This window comes from Haemaphysalis longicornis, unplaced genomic scaffold, assembly GCF_048455015.1.
Source record: "Haemaphysalis longicornis isolate Haplotype H1 unplaced genomic scaffold, Haemaphysalis longicornis Haplotype H1 scaffold_1, whole genome shotgun sequence".
Taxonomy (NCBI): Eukaryota; Metazoa; Arthropoda; class Arachnida; order Ixodida; family Ixodidae; genus Haemaphysalis; species Haemaphysalis longicornis.
This window is the reverse complement of record NW_027526203.1, coordinates 263,528,216-263,553,933: the sequence shown is the minus strand read 5'-3', so window position 1 is coordinate 263,553,933 and position 25,718 is coordinate 263,528,216. Positions and strand designations below refer to the sequence as shown.

General features: G+C 47.5%; 1 protein-coding gene across 1 annotated transcript in view; it reads right to left on the bottom strand.

Moving 5' to 3' along the window:
* LOC144169533 (uncharacterized) overlaps nucleotides 1–25,718 on the bottom strand; it is a 42,151-nt gene that overhangs the window by 10,719 nt on the left and 5,714 nt on the right. Inside the window, exons 4-5 of the mRNA XM_077698750.1 lie at nucleotides 18,329–18,427; nucleotides 5,581–5,850 (exon numbers count right to left, since the gene is read on the bottom strand). Coding sequence (XP_077554876.1) covers nucleotides 5,581–5,850; nucleotides 18,329–18,427 — 369 coding nt within the window. The remainder of the gene's footprint in view (nucleotides 1–5,580; nucleotides 5,851–18,328; nucleotides 18,428–25,718) is intronic.

Sequence of the window (25,718 nt, the reverse complement as noted above, 5' to 3'; positions counted from 1 at the left end):
AATGCGTTGTATCAGCAGCTTCTTGACGTAGTTTGAATGAGTCAAGGATATAAGGCGCGTTCGTAGCCTTTGATTCTGTGTCGGTTTTGTGGCGCAGTGGGTTGAGCACCATGTACCTTGCGTTCCGCCCGCAGGGTCGTGGGATCGAAACCAGGCGCCGGCAAGTATTATTTTTTTATATAGTGTAGGGGGAGGGGTGCGGACCTGTTGTTGAGAGCGAGGAGGGTAGCGTGATGAGGGAGAGGAGGAGTGGGGGAGAGGGCGCACCTGCGCGCTGAGCTGTTGCGGACGGACGGCGGACGCTACATGTGAGTTAAAGAAATGCTCTGCATTTAAACCGTGAAAGAATGGTGCGTTATTATATCAGTGGAAAGTAAAACAGGCTGTTTCAAAGGTAAGAAAAAAAAGCGTAGTTTCGCCGGAACGTTTGTGCCTCCTATTTTGCAGGGCAAGCTGGTAGTTAACAACAATGATTAGAGAATGGGTGGGAGGGATATTGCGTTGATAATTCCGCAAATGAGTCCCAAAACAACCTCCGCATTATGACCACAATTCATCCTGTCATTTGGCGCTGATCTGATTTTTTATTTCACTAAAGTTCCTTGTATTTATTCCGCATCGACACTACCAAAAAAATTAGCAGTTGCTTAGCTCGGCTATGTCAGGATATACGTACCGTGAGTTAAGGTTCAGCTGGTTATTCTTAGGTTCCCTGGTTGTCTAGGATTAGCTGGTTATCATGCTTACTTCTGCTAAAACTATTCCCAATCCAATCCAGACGCGGCGGCGGCGGCTCCGGCGCGCCAGCTGTGCGCCGTGAGATGGAACTGCTCCTCGCGCATGCGGAGCACGGCTCTCCAGGAGCCACGCGAAACTGCTCAACCTCGGCAAGTGTATAGCTCACGCTACAAAAATAGACTGAATGCATGTGTGGGCAAACGCAGGCGTTGGACGGAGGGGGTGGGATGGGAGTGGTTCTCCTGCAAAACATTCAGTCGTCGCATCTTTCGGGCGGCTGAAGCGTTTAGCTACTGACTAACGGCAACTTCGCATGCCAACTGCAACGAAAATTTACCTGCCCAAAATTATGCATTAACGTGTGGTATACACCACTAAAGTCTCTTGTGACCTAATTTTAAACTCCGCAGGGGCGCAGTACTTTTATTAGAACCGTTCGAAAACGTGCCACTTCAGCCGACGCAGCACCTAGCGAAGTATCGCCACAACTACAATCGCCACTGCGGCGAACTTCCGGATGTGACGTTTGAGACAGGACACCCGTCCTGCCGTCGTCTCTCCTCAGTAGCACTTTTACGAGCGGTCTCACGCGAGTGAGCCGCGTAATTCGTGCATCTTACATGAATAATCGCTTTCACGCGTTTCCGAAATGCGACAAGATGAAGAACTCTGGGTTGCCGAGACTAAAAGGGCAAACTCGAACAGTGCCGAGGGCGGCCGCCGGTCGACGCGATGCGACACGCGGTCGGCGAGCGTGTGCGGCAGTTGCACAACGGCTGATTTCGTCGTTGCGACAGCCGCAGCAGGCTCGCGGTCGACTCTACGAGCACGCGAGACGCGAGGCGCGAGTGCGGCCTCCGCGAGACGATACGCTCCTGGCACGGCTGGTCGGTGCGCCGGGCGCGCGAGTGAGTACCGCAGCTGTGCCGCGCACTGCAAGCTCGCGGGCGGCCGGTTCTACCAGTGTGCAATAAGCGAGAACGGCCGACGCAAGGCGATTCGCTGTTGCCGCGACCGGTCAGGGAGCAAACGAGTATGGCAGCTAGCTGTGCGGCGCACTGTACTATCGCGGCCGGTCGACTCTTCGACAGCGCGAGTGGCGCGAGCACGGCCGACGCGAGGCGATGCCCTGTTGTCACTGGTCGCGACAAGTACAAGCACGCGGCCACTGCACGGGATTGTTTCAGTTCAAACAACTTAACAAAAACCAAACAAATTAACAAATTAACAAAAACCAGCCGTTATTTCGCTCTCCGATGAGAAATAAAAGATGTAAAGGGGGCCACATTTGGCAGCATTGAGTATCGGGTAAGGTCACTGTTTCACGAAGCCAGCGAAGATACTGCAGTGCTTTCGTTGCTGCATGGCTTTTTATATAGGAGGGCATCATTATCTAAAGAGATGGCGCGGGCACCCTGCTAACCGGAACGAAACTGCCCGTGCAAACAAAAATAATGAAATTCTTGATTAGAACTTTGATTATATGCGCTGAAAGCGAATTCTTACACGCTGTCTGGCAAGTTTCGTCGCTTGCTGCCCACGGTATTTTTGTTCTCTTCTCTCACAAACGCAGGATGGTTCGACCAGCCCAGCCATATGCCCTGTGCCGGCGCCCATCTAGCGCTCAACACTGCATTTGGTGTACTTATTTCCTAGCTCCCAGCTTCGCTACGACGCCTCGCAATGCCTGTGTCTACCTTTTAACAGACGACTATAGACGCGTCTAAGCCCCTCACAGAGAAGCAATAATGGTTGCATGAACTCCCCAACTCCTTTTCGCGCATTATTAAAGCTTGTGAAGAAACAGCCGACCCGAAACACATCGAATGCGCACCGTTTTCTCGCAGTCAGCCTGGGAGAATCCGCCGTCTGCGCCCACTCGATTCCTGACTGATACGTCACTTCCGGCCGGCCATGATGGCCATCCTTTTTTTCTAGTTTCGGTTCGGAGAAGAGCATTTTCGATCTTCGTTTACGATGCAGCGTCGCATATTTGGGCCTCCAAATTTCTCCCGTAGCATTTTTAAAGAAATACTACCGAAAAACAGTGCATTTAAGGTGCCGAAAATTTCGTTGCAGTTGGATTTTAAGCATCGGTTCTTCTGGCGAGGGCTGTGGCCATTACACTTGAGGGGTGCTCTTCGCCTCCTGCTTTGTATATGCGTCTAATGCTCGCCCACAGCATGGTGGACCGACTCAGATGGCTATTTGGACGCACAAATAATTGGCAAAACAACGAAAGTGGTCGCCCCGCCGGCAACGAAAACATACTAGGATGCGTCTCAACATATGCAACTCGCAGTTTGTCAAAGGCAAATAAACTAAACGGGAGTTCATTCAAATAATAGATTAAATAAAATGAAGTGCAAAATAAGTAAATTACGCTGAATTTCACTTAAAAGAGGATACTTGCTTTCAACTCTGTGCTCACCGCGCGTTTTCACGTTAGTCCGCAAAATATACCGCCTACTTGCAGACTTTTCACGGCGTTTTCTCGAGCTGTATACTTTCTCTTTTCCGAGATAATTAAACAGGGCTGGATGTGGTTGCCGTCGTTGCCGTGGTAATTCGCACGCGTGTCATACCTCGAGGTTAGACGCAATGTCATCCTCAGTCTCCTTGAGAGCACTCTGCTTCACATTTCTTACCAGAAGGAACATGAACGTGCCAGTCTCTGCTAGCATGCCACTGAAGCCACCCCGAGGAGACTTCGCACGATTTTGTTTCGTTTGCAAACCCTGCGTATTGCTTATAAGCCTGTTTGAATTTGGCGCGACTAATGTTTGGTTTTGAAAGCAGCCACAAGACGGCGCCACCGGCTCTTTGGAAAGGGGCCTTTCTTCGGTACTTTACCAGGCAATTTCTGTGGATGTCCATCCAAAGGGCCGAAAGGACATGTTCAACGTTTTCGAGTTTTCGGTACCAAATATCAGCGGATACCTTGAACAAAAACAGTACAAAACCTTACTCCCTACATCCGCATTTTAAAGGTAATATTTGGTTATCAACTCAGCCAGAGGACTTCCTCGCCAGTCGATATGAAAGTGACGAAACAAAGGACAAACGCAACAGGAACGTTATTGACATTTTAAATTAGCAAGAGGGGACTGAGAGAAAATGATATAAGCTCACGATGTAGGCGATAATAATTGAAGTATAACTAACACTGTCAAGTCCAACAAACAGTACGTCGAGTGCAATACGTAATTTCAGTGCAAACTTCGTACAAACATGAGTACATCGGGTTTTTCAGAATGCAGTGAGCGTTACTCCGAGTACAACATCCCTGGTGGCACGGCATCCACAAACAGTTAACTTTTTTCAGGCTCGGTGCGAGGAAGAACGCCCACGGCTATTTTGAAGAGAGTTGAATTAAGATAAACCGCATCTTCTAACAGCAGAGCTGTTACACTGCGTGCGTAGATGGAAACCGCAGCGACCAATTTGGCGGAAAAGTCAACCTTCGGATGAATGCGCTCTGGCTCTCAGTGTAATGTACGTTTCTTGAAAAATATTCAGCGCCATTCCACTCTGTGAATGTGGATGACCAGCGAAGCTGGAATGGGGCTCCATTGACCCGGACGTAATCCAAGGAATGCACGACACAAAACACGTCTATTTTTAGTTTACGATTCAGCATGCTTTCCAGTTAATTAGCTGAATGAAGCTCGGAAGGAATTGAGTTTTATTCTAGTTGACAAACACGAGGCTGTCTGTTTCCCTCCAATATAATCTACGCATTGACAGCAAAAGGGAATGCCGCAATATTTAGAACTTCACAGTGAACTACTTAAATATGGAATGTAAATGAAACTCAGCCTAATGCTAGAGTAGTTTTAACGGCTAATTGTCATATAATTTGTTTCGGGGTAGTTTCGGTAAAACAAGCGTTACAGCCGTTTTCTGTAACCACACTCTCTCCTTACACGTACATGTATTGACAGCAGACGGAATTTTGTAACGTTTTCCACTTCCCTGAACTAATTACGACAAGTAATTGAAACTAGGCGTAAGAACAGAGTCGTCCCAGCGGCCGATTTCAGTATCATTTTTTTCGAGATACGAGATTAACTACTACAGAGCATTCACCAGAAAGTTGGCTCCGCTGTGAAATTTGTCGACGCGACTTCCTGTCAATGCACGCACTTTGGTCAGAACCTAGATTATAACATCTCCGCTGTAAAACTCGCACCGAAAGTAAAAGGTAGGAAGGCTCTGTTATTGCGCCGAGTTTCATTTACTTGTCATGATTAGTTCGGATAAGTTCTAAACGTTACAGATTTTTTGCCTGCTATCAATAAACGGCCCTCTAGTATACAATTACAGAAAACAGTTGTAACACTCGTTTTGCCAAAACTAGCCAGAACAAAGTATGTGAGAATTAGCTGCACTACGACAAGTTTCATTTACTATTCATAATTCGGTAGTTCACAGTTAGGTTGCAAAGTTTCCTGAATTCCCATCTGTAAATGCAAAGGGGCTTCGACAGGAGGGAAACAGACAGCCACATAGGCCATCTTTGTCGTATAGAAAGTTTGAATGAGCTAATTAACTAGGAAGTACGCTCAATCGCTAATTACAAACAAACGTGTTTTGCTGCGTGCATTCCTTGGATTGCCTCCCGGCCGACGCAGACACTTGAAACACTGCTGGTCACCCACCTCCACAGAGTGAAATGGCACGGTTGGTTTAAATCTTTTGTCCTCATAGATATTCGTGCGGCGCCACCCACATATCTGACCGCAGTCCGCGTGAATTTGTAACCAGGTGCATCGCATACCCAGCCAGTGGACAGTCAGTCTCACGACGGGCAAGGATCATGGGAAGTGCGCACGTACATACCTGTGCGCTTGGCCGTGCCCGCCGCCTTTGTAGAGCGCGACGTCCGTCTCGTGCGAGGCGTGACAGACAGCACCGAGTTGGCATCAGTAGTGGGCAGCTCACTGGCCGTAGTGGACTGCGGCCCCCTGGCCCTGAAGGACACGGTGCGCCCATGTCCGGGGCTCCTTCGCTTCGGGAACGAGGCTGTCTTGTTCACCTTGTTCATCTTGGCCGCTCTCCGCGTCCCGGCCCAAGCTCTCCGGGGGCGTCGAATCATGGCTGTGTGTGGTGCTGCAACGCATGTAAGCGAAGCCATGTTCACACGGTGTTCGCTTAAAGATGCGCCCGTCATTCATAACTCCGCCGGTGCTGACAGTTTCGCCAGCACTGAGATGACCTCTTCTTAAGGAACGTCTGGACAATAATGAATTAACAGTGAAAAGTGCAATTTATTTGTGTAATATACAAAGTACAATCAATCAATCAATCAATCAATCAATCAATCAATCAATCAATCAATCAATCAATCAATCAATCAATCAATCAATCAATCAATCAATCAATCAATCAATGCCAAATAATCGGGAACGTAACTTGAACGTGGTACCGCTCTATAATAAAACCTCGCCGCTGAGAAAGATAGCGTGCTCCGCTCTCTACAGCTAGAAAAAATATCGTACGGGGTATCATACGGCATAGCGAGGCTAGAAGTGAAACAGGCACTTGAAGCATGGAATACAGTAGATACCTAGTACTACGGAGGCCGTAGAAAAAACGAAGTTGGGTGCGGGATTTCATGTTCACACTGAGGTATCAGGAATTACAATGGAGTTAACACCACAACCATACCGTATAGTAACAGCTGTAATCAAGCTGAACTGGAGATACCGATCGCCGAAGGCTATGCAATCATGAGTAAGAAAAAATACACGAGTCTGCAGTGTATAGAGTGCAACGTTAAAGTATGCTACAAGGTTGCCAAACATCGGTAGGACACTTCTAAATATCGGGACAGTGGATAGAAATAGCCAGACGATTATGAAAGCCTACTTCTATAAGAAATATACAAAATGGACGTGCAAAAGCCAAAACGGGTAAAACAAAAACTAGATGAACCGTACGGAGTTCTAATCTTCACGTCAAGCTCAATGATTCCCAACATGATAAGGAGTTTAATTCAGCTGGAAGGAACAAAACAAGTCGAGAGGAAGCAAGCGAACTTACTGTTAGTACATGAGAAAGCACATAAGTTTAGATTGATGGCGTAAAAAAGGTCTGCTTCATTAAGAGACGTTGCTGAGGACGGCCTGGAAGTGTTTTTTTTTTTTAATAAGACGCTGACCACTCTAACCTTAAGTCAGCACTTGCTGTAGGATAGGCGCAACGATGAAAACAGTTGAACTGTCTTACGAAGCATAGAGGTTACTTAAGAAAGCAGCTTAAAAGCTTCAAGCCCCGGGGATAAGAGAACTATCGAAAATGTTACTGTCTTACTTTTATAAACAAAGTAAAGAAATAAAGGACATTCTCGCCTTTAAAGGCCAAGGTTGAGGGAAAAAGAATTGGACTAAACAATAAGGAAAAATTGCGTTGCCTGCGATGTCAGGTGCACTCCCTAAAAGACGAAAGCAGCAACGTAACTAATAACGTAGACAATATGTGTTCGAAGCAGCTCCGAGATCAGACCCGGTAGTAAGAAGCGGTTGGCTGGGAAGCAATTCCCCTGGTCGCGCTGCAACTAAAGTTGCTACAAATTTTTCCTATGCCATAAGTAGTGTACGACGGCAGTACGATCAACATGAAAAGCGAAATGTTTCAGATTGGTAAGGGCTTTAGGCGAAAATGCACAGTCCACCTAAAGTTATTTTATTTGCACCTTGCTCTGGGGCTAATACCGGGAAGTACTGGTGATATTGGCGGATGCGGAATACCTCCGCAACTTGAGTTCCACTTACGACATCGTTTTGTTCACCGATTCTGCCTGAGTTGAAAAAAGGGTTCATTACGATGATCTTGCAAGGAAAGCTTAGCAATGGCGTTCAATGGCCAGGCTGTGGTAGAAGCCTTTTGCGTATAATAAGGTAGGAATATTCAATATTTTTATCGTGGACACCATTAGGCAGTCATAACCCGTACTACAACAAAATGTATGCAGCGAAAAATTAGCCCGGAGTTCATCCACCCAACTACCCAATAATCTCGACAAACCGCCTCTGCCACTGAAGAAAGGGGTATGCGCTCAGTGTGGCTTACAGCACTCACTTATGGAGACAGAAACTTGACGCCTCGCGAACGGCCTCTAAAATTGAACAACCCAAACAGCCACAAATAAAAATAATTAAACATCACGCACACGGGTATAGAAGCGCGTATACGGCCAACTAATGTGCTATTACTTCAGGTGAACACGAAAAGGGAGGCAAGTTGGGCAAAACATGTGGCAGCAGGCATAAGCAAGTTGATGAAACAAGCCGCGGTGACACCAGCGAGGGAAGAGACGAGGGGGAGGGAAAGGCCGGCCAGCTAGCTTAGGAGCACATGGTAAAACAACTAACGAAGCAGTACAGAGAGAAGATATGGGCTGGGTGTCGCTTGGAGTTCGAGGGGCTCAGAGTAAAATAAGTTTTGAGGGGAGGTTGAGAGCAATGGATCAACGTAGGTGGGCAGCTAAAATGTTTAGGTACCTATACTTGAAAAGCGTGGACACGCAGTGGTTAAGGAAAACTACAAGGCTAACGATGAAATGCGGAAAGAACAGTGGAGAATCAAAGACAGTCAAGGTGACCAAAAAAGAAGCAAGGCAAATAGAAACGAATAAACGGAGGGGAGAAATTGAAGCTAAAACGTCGTTAGAGATGTACAGGGCAGAGCAATTGGACATGAGAAAGGAATATTTCTATGATAATTCCAAGGACAGTGCTTTGCTTTTTGAGGCTAGAGCAGGTTGCTTGAGAACTAAGAGTTTTGTGGGGAAGTGTACAGAAAATGATGGGGTATGCGTGGTCTGCGGAAAAGAAACAAACTATGCGGCGCATAGTTTTAGAATGTAAGTGTATCCATCCAAATCTTCAAGAGGGAATGATTCCGTTTCCAGAACCCCTAGGATTTAAGGGTAGAATAGACGGAGTTAACTTCAAAGATGTCGAGGCGACTAAAAGAAGAACAGAATGATAGTGGACGAGAAACAGGAGAATATTGCCTCGGACAGCTACCACCTGCAAAAGAAAAAAAAAGTATTTTGGGCCTGCCCTCAGAGCAGCACTACCATATAAAACAGACATACAGGATGGCTTGGTGGGATAGTTGGTGTAGCACCAAAGACGACGACACACAAGTAAGAAATGACAGGACAAGCGCTGATCAGCGCTTGTCCTGTCATTTTTTCCTTGTTTGTCGTCGTCTTTGTGCGCTGTCAACCCCCATAGACATACAGTCACCGGCCGTTTATTCGGACGCTCAAAATTCGGACACGCTTGTTTATTAGGACACCTTTGCAGCACGGCCACTTGTCCCATTGAAGTATGTACATGTATATCCACGACCGATAGTTCGGACGCCGGACAGCACGCTGTTCGATTTTTCACACACTACCTTTGGTGCTCTCACGGGGCCCGCGTCGCCACCTGGCGGAGGCACGGTACAACAGAAGGGAGTTGTCAGACTAACAAAACTGTAAAAATCGAAGAGGCCCGTATGTGTTTGCGCATGATGGCGGTGGTCACGGTCAGTCGTTTTCTGTGCTTTGTGTACCGTTGTGTCTTTTGGTTGGCGTGCCAAGACGGATTTTCTGAAATGCCTCCGACACCACCCATGCCACCACGGCTACCTGCGCCGTCGGGACGGCGCCATCAGGAGCTATCCGGGGTTGCAAAGTAATGAGGCAACTGCCAGACACTCACGGTTTAGAAAAAAGCTGCCATTATCCGTCAAGTTGAAAGCGGCCGACCGCAAAGCGAAGTTACTCTGGAATTTTCAGTTTCAAAGCAAACCGTCTACGATTACTTGAAGAACAAGGAGAAGATCCTGGCGGAAATACAGGCGGAAATACAGGCGGACTTAGTCGCGCGTAGGTGTGCGTGTGTACAGACGCGCATACATTCGTTTTACCAGCCGTTGGGCCAACGATGGCTTTTTTAAATGCATAGCATTTTAGTAACTCACAATGTCACGCGGCGTTCGGCCTAGTCCGCAGCCAGGCCACTACACTATAAAAGAAACAACAGTTTCCGGCGCCCGGATTCGAACCCATGACGGCGCGGGCGGAACGGCAAGTGCCGGGCGCACTACCGATTGAGCCACGCAACCAACACGGATTTCGATGCACCGATAGCGCCTTATATCCTTCACTCATTTATGGTTTGTTTCGAAAGCGCCATAAGTTGTCACGCGCCTCCGCAAGATGGCGACACAGGTTCCGCGATCGAGACTATGATCGAGAGACCCGCCATAAGTTGTCACGCGCCTCCGCAAGATGGCGACACAGGTCCCGCGATCGAGACTATGATCGAGAGACCAGCAGCGCTGGTCGCGTCTCGTGCTGCCGGGACGCCCCGCTGTAGCCCACCGCAAATTTGATGACGTGCAGCGTGTAACAAGAAAACCAACAACCAATACGTAATCCATACGACTTGCCGGCGCACCCCCTCGGAAATGCTGTGCATTTGATCGTGCCCCTCGCGAGGGGGATGTTTCATAGTAGTTCGCGATGAATAGTCCAGTCATCACCTGCGTTCAATGGGGTTTTATTTTTCGTAGTAAATTACCGTAGACTTCGACCGCGAACGGCAACGGCTTCTGCGTGCTCTGGCACGTACAAGCGCTGCGCCGTCGTGTTTTCGGATTTTTAAATCTCTATTTCTTCTTTTCTTAAAGCAAAGTTGTAAATACCACACATACGGTTGCTGTGTAGTCACGGACTGCTGCGGGCCTATCAATAATACAATAAAAAAAAACTGAAAGAAACCAAGTACGCGTCGTTCAGACTACGCTTAATGAATCCGTTGATTGCTCTGGAATGCACAGAACACTAAAAAAGATAGCCCAACAGTATTTTCGTTTCAATGAGCGGGTACATACTTGAGAACATCTAAAAACGCTGCAGAAACGCGAAGGATCAAAACACGATGAGATATATGTTGCACCATGTGTCTTCCGCTTCCACGCTTTGCAATCCTTGCAAAAACAGGAAGCGAAAAAAGATCAATAAAACTGATTTTATCACACGCAAAAAAAAATTCAGTGTTACCAAGGGAGACAAAAGAGCGTGGTCCAGCGTACAAAAATTTATTTTTTCGCGCTGCGATGTGGAGCACACGGAGTAAACAGAATATTGCCACGTAGCCAAGAACGACGCAAAACTTCTGAACGCATCGAGCTAGCGAGCTCCTGTTTTCCAGAAGACTAGAATGAAACACAAACGTCGAAGAAGCAGTCCGCAGTGTTACGTGCACAGATGAACGTCAATAAAGTGAGTTGCGCGGCGTTTGCTATGCATGCATTACTCTCGGAACGTTATTAATTTCAGATACATGGAAATGGGATCGAGAACACTGTCGAAGAAACAAAAAATCAAGTTGGCGACAAGGTGGCACCCTTTTCATATCAAACAATATTGCCCGACGGGACGTACGACAAAAAAAGGCGAGGAGGCCTGTCCCCCCTCTACGAGGGCAAGGGCAAAGAAGCATCCCCCTCGCGAGGGGCACGATCAAATGCACAGCATTTCCGAGGGGGTGCGCCGGCAAGTCGTATGGATTACGTATTGGTTGTTGGTTTTCTTGTTACACGCTGCACGTCATCAAATTTGCGGTGGGCTACAGCGGGGCGTCCCGGCAGCACGAGACGCGACCAGCGCTGCTGGTCTCTCGATCATAGTCTCGATCGCGGGACCTGTGTCGCCATCTTGCGGAGGCGCGTGACAACTTATGGCGGGTCTCTCGATCATAGTCTCGATCGCGGAACCTGTGTCGCCATCTTGCGGAGGCGCGTGACAACTTATGGCGCTTTCGAAACAAACCATAAATGAGTGAAGGATATAAGGCGCTATCGGTGCATCGAAATCCGTGTTGGTTGCGTGGCTCAATCGGTAGTGCGCCCGGCACTTGCCGTTCCGCCCGCGGCGTCATGGGTTCGAATCCGGGCGCCGGAAACTGTTGTTTCTTTTATAGTGTAGTGGCCTGGCTGCGGACTAGGCCGAACGCCGCGTGACATTGTGAGTTACTAAAATGCTATGCATTTAAAAGAGCAAACGGGCGCTCCGGTTGACACGCCAGATAAGAAACCGGAATCGGCCACGCGCGGTTACAAAACAAACAAGACGAACCCAAAGGGATAATTCGCAGAAATATGAAAAGTAAACGCACAAGGACGTTCCAAAGCTTTTTTACACGCGAGCCTGAGCGCAAGGTAATAAAAGTTTGCAAACAGGTAATGAAGCACCGCTACAACCTGACTGATATGACAAAAATCCGGCTTTAAGTTAGCCTTGTACAATTCTAGGTCCACGATGCTCTCAAAAGGGTACATTGCTTTTTTTATTGAATCCTTTCCGCTTTTCTGATGGAAGCGAAAAGCAAAAACGCCCGTGTGTACGAGATTTCGGCGCACGTTAAAGATCCCCAGGTGGTCAAAATTAATCCGGAGCCCTCCACTACGGCGCGCCTCATCGCCTGCGTTGAGTCGGCGCGTTAAACCCTACAATCAATCATTGAATCCTTTTTTTTTCAGACTTCCGATTATTCGGTCTTATCGGCAGTTCCCCTCGAGTCCGAAAAAACGGTCGGCGACTGTATTAGTTTTTCTTGGTAAGATGAATTGTCATCGTCCCGTTTCAAAGGGGATACCACTACCAATCAATCAATCAATCAATCAATCAATCAATCAATCAATCAATCAATCAATCAATCAATCAATCAATCAATCAATCAACGAACCAATCAATCAATCAATCAATCAATCAATCAAGCTTGAAGACCATGGAAAATTTCTGAACGAGGAAGGGGTGAACGGTGGGATGCGCGGAAGCTTTCGTCTTTCACTGCAGATAGAACATCTCTGGTGATCATCATGATTACAAGGAGAGAGAGAGAAAGAGAGAGAGAATAGACTTTATTGTTAGAAAAAGGGTTGCGATGGAGCTATTTTAGCTCAGTCGGAGTGGTTCCTTGTTCCCAGGTTCCCATATGCTTCCCGAGCTTCCTGGCCCCTGTTGATCAGCCGAAGTTGGTCTTCCAGGGCGGAGCTGATCAGCAAGATCTCCCATCGCTCATCCTCTATGCTGACGGAGTCAACAAGAATTGGGGGGGACTTGAGTTTTGTGCATTCTCCGATGGTGTGTTCCAGGGTGCCTGGTTTTGAGCATAGGGGACATTCTTTTGCGTATCTAATTGGGAACATGCGGTTCAGGAGTAGAGGGTGTGGGAAAGAGGCTGCCTGTATCTGTCGATATATTGATTGTTCTTCCAAAGATAGTTTAGGGTGAGGACGCGGAAGGCTTCTTCTGTTCTCCCTGTAATGTTTGAGGATTTCTGCATATTTCGTTATTGGGTGCATCCCTTCTTCCGTTTCCTCTGTGGCCCGAAGGTTTAAGTCTCGGGCCTGTCGATGGGCGAATTCGTTGCCCTCGATCGAGGAATGCGCAGGGACCCAAATGAGTTCAATTCTTGTTTCCGGGGGTTTCCCGCTTGTCAGGATTTTGGCGGCAGTTTATGAGATCCGTCCTGTTCTGTATCTGTTGTAGGCTTTCATTGAGTCCGTGAGAATTGTCGCTGTACCAGGTTGCGTTAGCGCCAGTGCTATGGCGACCTCTTCCGCTTCCTCTGGCTCCGTGGTGTACAATGATGCACAGTTCACTATTTCGTTTCTTGTGGTCACTACTATAGTTGCTTTGTTGGAGAATTTGGGCAGGGCAGCATCAGTGTAGAGTATTCCCTCGTGTCTCTTTTCTTCCAACAGTTTGTTAATTGCTTTTACTCTCGCCTCCCTTCTTCCTTTGTTTCTGTTGGGGTCCATGTTCTTTGGGGTTGGTTTGGTCTCGATTTGTGAAGTCCATTGGTCTGGGACTTGTCGCTCCGTGACGTGTGGCGCTTCTTGCCATCCTATCTTCTTAAGTACAGCCCTTCCGGCGTCCGTTTTGCTGAGGCGAACTCGTTGATTCGAAAGGTGGGCTTCTACTAGCTCGTCAAGCGTGTTGTGGACTGCCATGCGCAGAAGTCGCGCTGTTGAGTTTTGCGGTATCCCCAGGGCTTGTTTGATCGCTTTTCTGATTAAAGTGTCTAGGTATACGGTGTCTGCCTTTCTGAGATTCAGGTATGGTGCTGCGTATGTTATTCTTGATATCACGAAGGCCTGCACCAGACGTAATGTGTCGTCCTCTTTCATACCTCTTCTTCGGTTGGAGACTCTACGTATCATGTTGAGAATCTGGTCCGTTGATTACAAGGACGACTCTGGCAATTTCAGTGTGTCGTTTTTGGGAATAACGATGCGATAATTTTTTCCGTTTTCAAGACTTCTAAATTTTACCATACCTTCGGCTAAGAATATTGCGGTGGGCTCGCCTCAAACAGCCTGAAGGGGGTAAGAGGCGTGAGAAAAAATAGCAACAAGTGTTCCGCAACACAGCTCTACTTCGACTGAGAGAAAAATCTGGCTTCATACCTTTTTTACGGCGTTTATTCGTTGATACACACGTCCTTCGTGTGCGAAGGACTTCGAGAGATCCCCCATACATTTATTTACCCCTTGTTTCCTCTGTACTGCTCGATGTGCACGGGCCGTTAGGTGGTAGGGCGCACAGCGGGAGCTACGCTTTAAAAAAAAAAGTTTCTTTAACGTTCTTACAACAATTGGACATAATGCAGATTGCTTTGAGGCTAAGAAAAGTTTCTCGCCACGTCCATGTAATTACATGCTAGCGTCCATAGTTGCGTTCATGGTGTTGTTTATGTCAGCCAACATTTTTTGCAATAAGATCAGCTTGCACTCGTTTGCTATGGAAACGAGTGGAAGATACGAGTGGAAGAAACTGTGGAAGATACGCAAGCTACAAGTTCGCGGAGGGCTCGTACATGTGCGCTTCTTTCCAATGAAACTAGATGCGATTCCCCGATTATGGCTGCAGTTTTCATACGTATAGTGCCGTCTCGCTGCGTTTCGTAACCCCTTATCGTGCTTGTGTTGCGGTATTAAAGCAATGATTTTTTTTATATTTTTCCCCGTAATGATTACGTACAATAGAAGATATACGCATATCACCGGTGGGATATTTCATGTATATTTTGATGCCCATTCTAACTTATGCCGAAAACTCGTTCCGTTGTTCTGTTGCATCCCCGTCATTTGTCGTACCTGTCGCACGCCAAGTAGGTTATACAAATACGCAGCCTTCTGTCCTTCATATTTTTTTTCTCAGAGAATTATGTGCGCTGTACGCAGCGGCGTCGTATAGACTACCATGAAGTTCCGAGAGAACGCCCTCCCCCGAAAACGCGCCAATCCTCCTTTAGGGATGAAATATTTAATTTACTAAGAGATCCCAAAGATCGCTCACTCTAAAATCGCGCTAGCTTCGACACCCTCGAAAGCCCGGGGAGCTCCTTCGCGAAGACTTAACACGGCCGCGAACACCGCCGATGTCACGATTTTGAACAAGGGAGACACAACCTGCCCGGATTTTTTACTCGTATCTCCGCAGTTTTGGTTGGCGGTGTGGATACTTTTTTTTAGTTTCTCGTACCTGACCGGAAAGTTCGCCCGTCCCGTATTTTCCACTTGATACCTCTGTAGTTTGGGTCGCCGTTCTCACCGTTCTTTCGGAACTTTAAGGTAATGCGTGCATTGCCCTCGGCTTTTATCGGCGAATTGAAAGCTTTCAGAAATATTTTCAGGTATACTCCGAATGATCTCATTACACAGATATTTATCATTGTTTTGGAAGTTACACGAATACAATAAACAGGCATTTGCTGCCCTTCGGCTGGACTTTGAGGCCTGCATAATGAAGCCTGAATAGAAATTTCTTTACATTTTTTTGTTTTATTGGATGAAGGAAATGTCACCGCCGCTTCAGGTGGCATTATGTATTCACTCAAAAATGGTACTAGGCCCATACAGCTGCTGAGCGATGAACACCGAAGGTTTTAGGTGTTAACGCCGCAACAGCGTTATAGGCTTATGCGATTTTCCGTGTGCGCTAGCCGTTTGTCATCAAGCGTCCGTGGAAGGACGTTACCACTGCTAAGCGTAAATGGCAACGAGGCCGCCAGAACAAGTCTGAGGCTGTTTTTTCATGGCTGCAACAAAAGCGCAGCGAACCCAGTTTTTGTCACGTCCGCGCTCGCAAGTCCGAGCGCAGTCACTGCGCCAGGATGGAGTGGGGTGGCACGGCCGCTGGATGAAAGGCGCACCTTGCGTGCGCTCTCATCCAGCGGCCGTGGGGGTGGAGATGGGACTGGCCTTGGTGTAAAGATGAAGGGGGAGTGAGGGATCCTCGTCTCGTTTACATGGATGCGACAGAAGCGCAGAGAAGCCAGTTCCTATTGCGCATAGTCGTGAAAACGGCAAGCTGGGCTCGGAAGTCTCATCGTCGCCACAACGTCCCCAGGCTTGGACACGTTCTCTCGCCGCTGCGCTATAGCTCGCTTCGATGCACTTCTGTTGTAGCCGTATAGCCATGTTGTCGCCAAGAGGTCATTGACTCTGCTACAAATGGTTGTGAATAGTAACGCTACGATGTTCAAAACCAATGCGAGGCAGACATTATAAACACAAGCGAACTAAAATGTCTCTAATTAGAAATTATGTCCATTAAATAAGACCTAATTGCAGGAATTCTCAAATATCCCGCCACCCGGATACCGCCGCAAGCTTTGTCTTCCATGCTGTGGAGGGCGCCACCCAGCTTAGCGCTGGACGCCCCACTGTGCTCGCACAATACACACTTCGAAACACAAGCAATGGATTGATCGATTGTGGTGTTTAACGCGCCGAAGATACTACACCTGGGCTATAAGGAGCACCGCAGTGGAGGGCTCCGGATTAATTTTGACCTCAGGGGGATCTTTAACGACCCACCGCGGTGGCTCAGTGGCTAAGGCGTTGTGCTGCTTAGCCCAAGGATGCGAGTTCGATTCCCAGCCGTGACTACCGCTTTTATGATGGAGGCGAAAAGCGAAAACACCCGTGTTTTCGAGATTTCGGCGCACGTTAAAGATCCCCAGGTGGTCAAAATTAATCCGGAGCGCTCCACTGCAGTGCGCCTCATCGGCTGCGTAGCGTCAACGCGTTAAATCCCATAATCAATCAATCGGGATCTTTAACGTGTGCCGAAATATCGACCCATGGGCGTTTCGCTTTTAAATCAGCCACCGCGGCCGGGATCAAAACAAGCACTAACAATCGCATTGCCGTCGCTCAAATTCAGCTACACCGCGCAGCCGCATACTGTCGCGCCCACGTCTTAAGTCACACAAGCGTAGATGTCCTGTCTTTTTCTTACAACAAGATGCCGTAATTTTAGCCCGTGGCGAGTCAGAGAAGCCTAGAAGCAAATCGACTGCAAAATGTTTATAGAATCCAGAAATAACGTATGGGCTAGGGCCGTAATGTTTACTGGCATGGAAGCGAAACACATATAAGCCGTTGAGGGACGGGACGATTTTCCTGGCTTATAGCTTTGAATCGCAAGGTGTTAGCGTTGAAGGTTGATCGTGGTCGGAAACACTGCTGAAGCATCTCGAATGCAAAGTTGCGCGGAAACACCTAGTGGTATTTGCGCGTCAAAAATTCAGTGCCGTTACTTTCTGTGGAGGTGGATGACCAGCGGACTGTTTGTGGGCTATTGGTTGGCCCCAAATGTCCGCGCCTTCGCGCCGGGAACGTTCAGCGGGGTGAGTAGGCCTCACTGTGCAACAAATACCGCGGGAAAGGCAGCTTACAAAAACCAAGCGTACTGCGAACCCCGAAAGGCGAATTCCCTTCTAAGCACAAATGCATTGATGGGAAGACATCTTCCAGGCGGCACTAGACGTAATCTTATACCAAGCGTGAGGCGACAGAGGCGCCCAGGTGACCGAAGGGAGCTGAGAGTGTGCCAGCGTTAGGAGTATGTAGGCTTCACTGTGCAATACCCAACGTGGGAAAGCCTAATTACAAAGGTTAAGCTTACACCGATCTCCTTAAAGACAGCTTCACTTCTAAAAACACATGCATCAACGGAAGACATTTTTTTTCAGGGGCAATGTACGCCATCTTATAGTACAGAGCGCAACACCCTTTCTAACACTGAGTTCAACTTGAACTGGCTACCTCTCAAAACTGCGGGCTCAAACTTGTCACAAAAAACGCTGAGGTCAAAATATATGGTCAAGACTTCATAATGACAGAATAGTTTTCTTCAAACGCTTTTCGGCCGAGGCAAGATAAGGCTATAAGTATGAAACTTGTGTTATAGACAAGGGTGTTGCCCTCTGTACAATATGAAGCACCAGACCCGAACAGGTGACCGAAATGAGATAGTTCGCCGAAGTGAGGAAGACGCGCGCGGGAGCGGCTTTTTGCGGTTTACGCAGACAAAAAACAAACGGGGAGTTAGCCTGTAACGAGCCCCTCTGTAAGACGCGCTGGATGCAGGCGCAGGTCTCTCCCTCCATCGTGTACACCCGAAAGCCCTGCTCCACAAGAAGCACCCCGCCCCCCCTTCCCCCCCTTTGCCGAAAAGTGGCTGCGCATATCTACCTGGAGCATGTGGTGAAAACAATAGAAAACTCACCTTGAGTGTCTGCGCTTGCAGATGTGGCATCGTCCACAGCGTCTTCCTTCTCCAGCACGTCGTGTAGCATCTCGATGTTTTCCATCTTGTTGTTGTTGACTGCAGCGTACCATGAAAAAATGCAGACCCCCAAGTGGCGCAAAAGTTCTAAGCGCCATCCAGATTTCTCAGCATCATTCAGGGCATAACACATTTTATGGCGCAAATTTTAAATGAGTCCGATTATTTCAGCGAACTTCACTGGTGAAAAAGGGGCTGGGAACAGACATGCTCATCAACAGTGCTGCAATTCAAAAAAGAAAACGAAAACGGAGAAATAGCCTTTTGAGGCTTTGCTTGCCCCTGCTTTTTAGATAGTTTAGGGTAATTGTCGCTACACTTCCGCTAAGACTGGAAAGTTAGAAAGAAACTGAAATACTGACACAACGATAGGAGCTCGAGCTTATCGTAATCACCCTCCCCCTAAATGAAATCCCGAACATGCACACGAGCACTATGCCCCCTTCCCATTTTCCGCAGTTCGATCATATAAATGAGCTATTTCTTTCATCAAACGATGGCAGTAGCAGGTGAAAGTGTTTTATACTAGGCATAGTGGGAGGAAGCTGAGTGGCGTTTCGGTTTAGTTGATACATAAACTTTTTTATTTTGGGCCGAACAGGACACGACCTTTGATCCCCGAGCCAGTGCACGCCTGGCCTACCCGCGCTAATGTATTCGCGTTGTTCGCATTATGTTGTGGAGAGTACTGTTGGCACTCGTTTCCCAACAAGATGGCCCAAATATTTATTCGATTTCCTGGTTATAGACGTACGCACTTGATATTTGTAAGGAAATTGGGGGAATTTTAGATATTCGCAGCCTTGAGTCACGAATGCTCCGCAATGGGAACATGTCACCTATCTCGGCACACGACGCTTTTTTGCATGCTGTTGCTGCTGATTACATGTTGTTGACTCAGTTGCCTTTGTTTTACTGTGTCATTACTGTATGGCGTTTGTATTTCAGTTTTTACTCGCTACTTTGTTATTTTGTACTGCAGTCGCTACCGATGACAGCGGCAATGCATTTTTGTGACGTCGCGCTCTCAGGTCTATAGACGTACATCAGAGCGCGACGCGCAAAGATGCGCCGACTATTGAGACCGGGAAGCTGGACGGGTGGCGCCACCACTCGGCGCTCCCCTCGTTAGTGGAATGATCCGGTGCATTGGACTACGCAGCCTTCCGTTGTTTTTGTCGTGTTTGCTTCAGTGCTTTGAATGTTTTGGTGGTTGTGGGAGCGGATATGTGCGGTGAAACGAAGTCTAGACAGATGTGTTGGGTTCTTAGATGCAGTAACGGCTACGTACGCTTGTCGAACGCTTCTAAAGTTGGGTGGCTACAATGCTATGAGCGCTTTTTGCAGCGATGTACGCTTGGCTCCACCTAATCTCAGTATCAATAAACCCACTGTTATAATTATTCATTTCTACTTAAATGCACTAACGGCTACGTAAACTTATTGGACGCTTGTAAGGTTGGGAACGGGCTACATTGACATGAGCTTGCAGCGCTCTGCGCCTGGCTCCGTGCTGTCTCAGTAGAAATAAAACTATTATTATTAGTATTCATTTCTACAACTTATTATTCTCACTCGTTTCAATGACTACGGTTTCCACGCCAACGTTAACTGTGGGATACCTCGATACGTGGGCTTTGAAGAGAAACGCACTTACGTACGAAATCGATTACCGTGTAGCTGTGGAAACATCGCGGCAGTTTACACCTTCTTTCTGCAACCGTTAGCTTTGTGCCTTCGGTTTTCTCGAGTGACAGCATGGGAGCCTGGGAGCTGAAGCGAAACTCCCACGTTTGTAGTGGTCATTTTATCACGAGCCAAAGTTATTCAGCCACCCAACCACCCAAGCTACAAACCATCCTCCCTCCCCTTCCCATTTTACCCCCTGCGCGGAATAAAGGCTGGCACCGATAGTTAAAAAATGTTGCACTTCAGCCCGTGTTTTTATTTCTTAAAAGTATTCTTGGCTGAGTACCTAAAAAAATCGAGTAATGCCTTGTGAAGAAACCAAAAACGCGCGACTAGTTGCCTCAAATAGGGGGCATCACCTTAAGTTCTCCGGCACAGACACATTTCCGACACGCTGGAAGGAGCTACGATCTGGAGACGGGTGATGGAAGTGCAAAATTAAACAGAAAAATCATCCAGCCATCCGTCTAACGGCGGCGATGGTTGAACGCGAAGCTTTCTTCGTGCAAAACAGGTCAAAGACAAAGACGTTGCGATCAAAAGACTAAACTGTGTGCTGGACAAGTTCAAAGCTCAACTAGTCAAAGTTTAAATCCATAAGGCAACCTAGGAAACCGACACGAGAAAGCTTTGGGATAAACCATCACCGTCGTTAGACAGAGGAGTGCATGCTTTTTCAAGCGAAGGTGGCCGCTTGTAAAACTTGACCCCAGCATTCAGTTCTGAAACTGAAGGCAGGTTTTTGGTATCCTCCTGTCTCTCGTCCTTCAGTCACGCAGGTATTGTTTTTTGATAAACCATTAACCAACTAGCCAGCAACAATTGCAAGTCTTGTAAACTAATGCTTTTCCACGACAAGCAATACGTTGTTCTATCATGCGGTATTTATTCTGTAAACGATTCCCGAAGGCTGAAACACGTTTATACCGTAGGTAATGAAGTTACGGAGCGTCATCTATCCCGATTCTGTTTTATGGTAAATCTTAGAAGGCACCCCACAACTTTGTCTTTCACTTGAGCACGACGCCGTTTCCTCATCAACTGTCAAAGGCCAGCGCCGCAGCATTGCCGCGACATTCGTGAATCGGCTGCACACGCCGGCTTTGTAGGAGCATTTAGATGCAATATATTCCTCGATACGCCAAACTGCATTGCAAAATTTGAACAAACGAACGGACTTGAATTTCCAGCTTGACTTCAAGCTTGGCGCATTGAGCGTCGACTGCTATTTGCCATTACTGAGTATGTGAGTAAATAACACAGATTGCATGCCTCGTAAAGGTCGCCTCTACTTTCAGGTTTTATCGATCTGAAAAAAGTCCTTGTGATTATCTATCTACGCGTTGCAAGCCGCACCGCAGCAGGCCCTATCGTCACTTCAGCCAAAAGCGCCGCCCGTGGCGAAACGCTCGTCAGTGGAATGCCGGTGGCGGTCAGCGCAGCGTTTTTGTGCATGGCTTTCTGTCGTTCTGCTGCGGTGCGGCTTGCAAAGCGTAGATAACCACAAGGACTTTTTTCAGATCGGTAAAACCTGAAAGTAGAGGCGACCTTTACGAGGCATGCAATCTGGGTTATTTACTACTGAGTAATTGCAAATAGCAGACGACGTTCAACGCGCCAAGCTGGAAGTCAAGCTGGAAATTCAAGTCCGTTCCTTCGTGCAAATTTTTCATGCCTCCGTGAAGTTTGGAGCATCGAGGAATATATTGCAGCTAAGTGCTACTGCAAAGTCGTTGCGTGCACCCGATGCAAGAATGATGCGGCGCTGGACGTTAGAGTTGATGACGAAGCGGCGTCGTGCACGAGCGAAAGACGAAGTTGAGGGGTGGCTTTTAAGACTTATCCCAAAACAAGAATTCTGATGGACGACGCTACGTAACTTCATTAATTACTCTATAAATGTGTTTAATATCTGACGAATACGTTTACTACAGCCACCAAGAATCGTTTAAAGAATAAATTCCGCATACCATCAGGACGTTACTGCTTGTCGTGGAAAAGCAGTGCTTTATGCCTGTAATAAGACTTACAATGGTTGCTGGCTAGTTGGTTAACGGTTTTTCAAAAAAAAGAAAAAAACAATTACTGCATGGCTGAATGACGAGAGACAGGGGGGTGTTAAAAACCTCCCCTGAGTTTCTCAAGTGAATGCGCAGGCGCGTTTTACCACAAGCCTCCACCTACGCTTGAAAAATCACGCACTTCTCCGTATAACGACGGTTTTATCGCAAAGGTTTCTCGTGAGGGAATCCTTGCTTTCCTTCTGGATTTAAACTTTGACTATATGAGCTTTGAGTTTGACCAGCACGCAGTTTGGTCTTTTGGTCGCAACGTCCTTGACTGACCATTTCCCATTCGATTTCGCCCGAAGAAAGCTTCGCGTTCCACCATCTCTGTCGTTAGACGGAGGGCTGGATGATTTTTCTGTTTATTTCACACGTCCATGAACCTTCTCCAAATCAAAACTGCTTCCAGCGTGTCGGAAAGGCGTCTGTGCTGGAGGACTGGGGCTAATGAACCTCTATTTGAGGCAACTAGTCACGCATTTTTGGTTTATTCACAAGGCATTGCACGATTTTTAGGTACTCGGCAAAGAATGCTTAACCATTTAAAAACGCAGGCTGACGTTAACACTCTGCCACATTTTTTTACCTATCGGTGCCAGCCTTTATTCCACGCAGGGGGTAAAATGGGGAGAGGATTTTTTTTGTAGCTTGGGCTGTAGGGTGGTTGAATTATTTCACCTCTTGATAATATGACCAATATAAACGCGGAGTTCCGCTTCGGCCCTTCGGCTCCCGTGCGGTCACTCACAAAAACCGAAGGCCCAAAGCTCATGGTTGCATTAAGTGTAACTGCCGCGACGTTCCCACGGCAACACGGTAACTCGTACGTAACTGCCTTTCTATTCAAAGCACAAGCATCAAGGTATCCCGGTGTGGAAACCGACAATAATTTAAAGTGGCAGAAAGGAATACTAATACTTATATATAGTACTATTCCTACTAAGATCGGGCGGAGCCAGGCGGAGAGCGCTGCGGAAAGCGCTCATGTCAATGCAGCCCGCATACCCAACCTTTGAAGCGTTCAACAAGTTTACGTAGCCGTAGTGCATTTAAGAAGAAATGAATATCAATACTAAAAGCTATAGTCGCATTGAGATCTGGTGGAACCAAGCGCAGATCGCTGCAATAAGTGCTCATGTTAATGTAGCCGATACCCAACATTAGAAGCGTCCGACAAGTTTGCGTACCCGTTAGTGCATCTAAGCACGGCCGTTCGATGGGAACTAGGTCCTAGTTCCTATCGAGCGGTCGTGATCTAAGTACCCAACACATCTGTCTATTCTTCGTTTCAGCGCACATATCCACTCACAACATTCAAAGAAACCACGCAAACACGGCAAGAACAACGGTAGGCTGCGTAGTCCAATGCACCGTCTCTTTCCACTAACGAGGGGAGCGCCGAGTGGTGGCGCCACGCGTCCAGCTGCGTCGGTACTGGCCGCTGGACGAAATAAAGTGCGTGCGCAGAATAAACCCAAACGCGCGCGTCGTACAAACGAAGCGTAGAAAAACAAGCGTAAAGAACAGCATGAACGGCACTGTGTGTATTGCGACAGTATAGAAGACGCCTCAAATCCATGTGCTCTTTAAACTGCACGCGAGAAAACCGACAGCGAAGGCTCACCGTTTCCCGGCTTAGTTCAGCAACATGAAGTAGGTAGGAACTTGCGGGTAGCGGGGGTGTATAATGTCTTAGGCGGCGGGGCTGGCTCGAGGAAGTTGACTCAAAAAGATCTCAGTTGTTCGCGCAATCACTATCCTCGTTCGGCTCCCGGTGTTCGCGTCTTGTGCTGCTGGGTTCTGAAAACTACGTTTCAGTTTCGCTAGTCATGCATAGTGTTTGCGAACTTTAAAGCGACACTGTATAAAATTCGTGTAACTGTTATTTGTGACTGCGGTGTGTAATCGGGCCCGAAAAATTCTTCAGTTTCCTATTCAATGGAGCACAGAGCGTTAGTTGGTTCCTAAATCGCGGAGGGCGACGATTACATCTTAGAGGCTACCCCTTGAATCGATGAAACTGCAAATTTTTCTGAACTACGACCCAAGTTTATCTTTTAATTGTACCCTGTAACTACGGTTGTGACGGCTCAGTCACTGCCTCCCGTCCGATTTTTTCCAAACAAGACTAATCGCGCAGCCGGTTAACGCTGAAATGAACTGTAAAACCGAGTGCTTCAGGAAGGTGCTCCGTGCCTCCTTTTCGAGCTCGAAGGGTAGTTCGACAGTCCCTCACATAATCTTCGATTGTCTAGGGACCCTTGTCAAACCATCTTCAAGACGCACCCTGTCACAGGTATTAGCTCACGTGGGTCCTTGTTATAAAGCAGCCATCTCGGTCCTCAAGAAGTAACCCGCTTTCTTTCGTGCACCCTCGTTGGGAGCTTGTAGGACCTCCACTGACCCCCTCATTCCCGCGCTTTTTACCTGCGTATCTGCTTCCTTCGCGTTCTTTGTGGTAGATCGTGATCGCTCATTTTCGTCCACCATTTTGTACTTTGTAGTCAGCCTTCTAGTCCTCTTTCACCCTTGAGCGCCCGTGCTTTCAAGGTAAAGGCTTGTTCGCCTTTTCCCCGCATATTTCTAAATTTTCCTCACTTTATTAGAGCCCCAGCCGCTGTGATCCTGTGTTGCCTTATTAACGGTTTTACCGTGAGCACCTGCTGCGAATCTGTCGACTACATATTGCCTAAACTTCCAGCTCTGACCATGCAGATATCTGATTCTAAGCTGCGCATAGCGTCTTGGAAAAAAGTATGGCTTACACGCAAGCCCTGGGTCAGATTCCTTAAACTGAGGTGGTTTATTAAGCCGGTTGAAGAAAAAAAAATGATTTTCTTCAAACGGTCGCAGAGTCAGCGATCGGGAAATCCGCCAAAGTACGGGAAGAAAGTTATATGTTACCGGACGATAACACAGGAAGACAAATGCGTCAAGTTGACTGACGACGACGCAAATTCGTGAAATTATGCCCATTCGTGGAAACGCCTCTCCACGAATACCCCTAATTGATACACCACAGACATTGGTGACAGCTCCATTGCCATCGCAACACTGAGCATGATCATCAGATGGCCACACGCGTGGGGCTGTTATTTTCCTGGCATGACGAAGCGATTTCACCCGAGGTCAGTGCTCCGTTGCCAGCTTTTTTCGGTTTACGCCGTTATCAGTCCTCAAATCGCTGAAGAACCCACATGCCCAACAATTCAGAAACCTGTCTAATTCTACAGAAATGCTTCGCTTCAAAAAAAAAAAAAAAAAAAAACCATGACCAGGCTCTAATTCCCAAGTTTGTGTCCGCATTATAATGTTATCGTGGAAACGGCATTGGCCATTTGCCTTCTTCGCTGGGTGTCCGAGTGAGCCAGATTGCGCCAGTATGGTTCGAAAATTACGTGGCTTTGAACACCGAAAATACGCGCAATCAAAGCGTGGAAGCAACATCTAGTATATGCCTTCCTTGGTGTCGTGAATAACTATACAGGTTTAGTTACCCCTCCCGAGACTCTCTAACATGTTCCAGAACCTCGAATAAATATTTTTTGTTTGTCTGGAGTGGAAGTACAGCCACA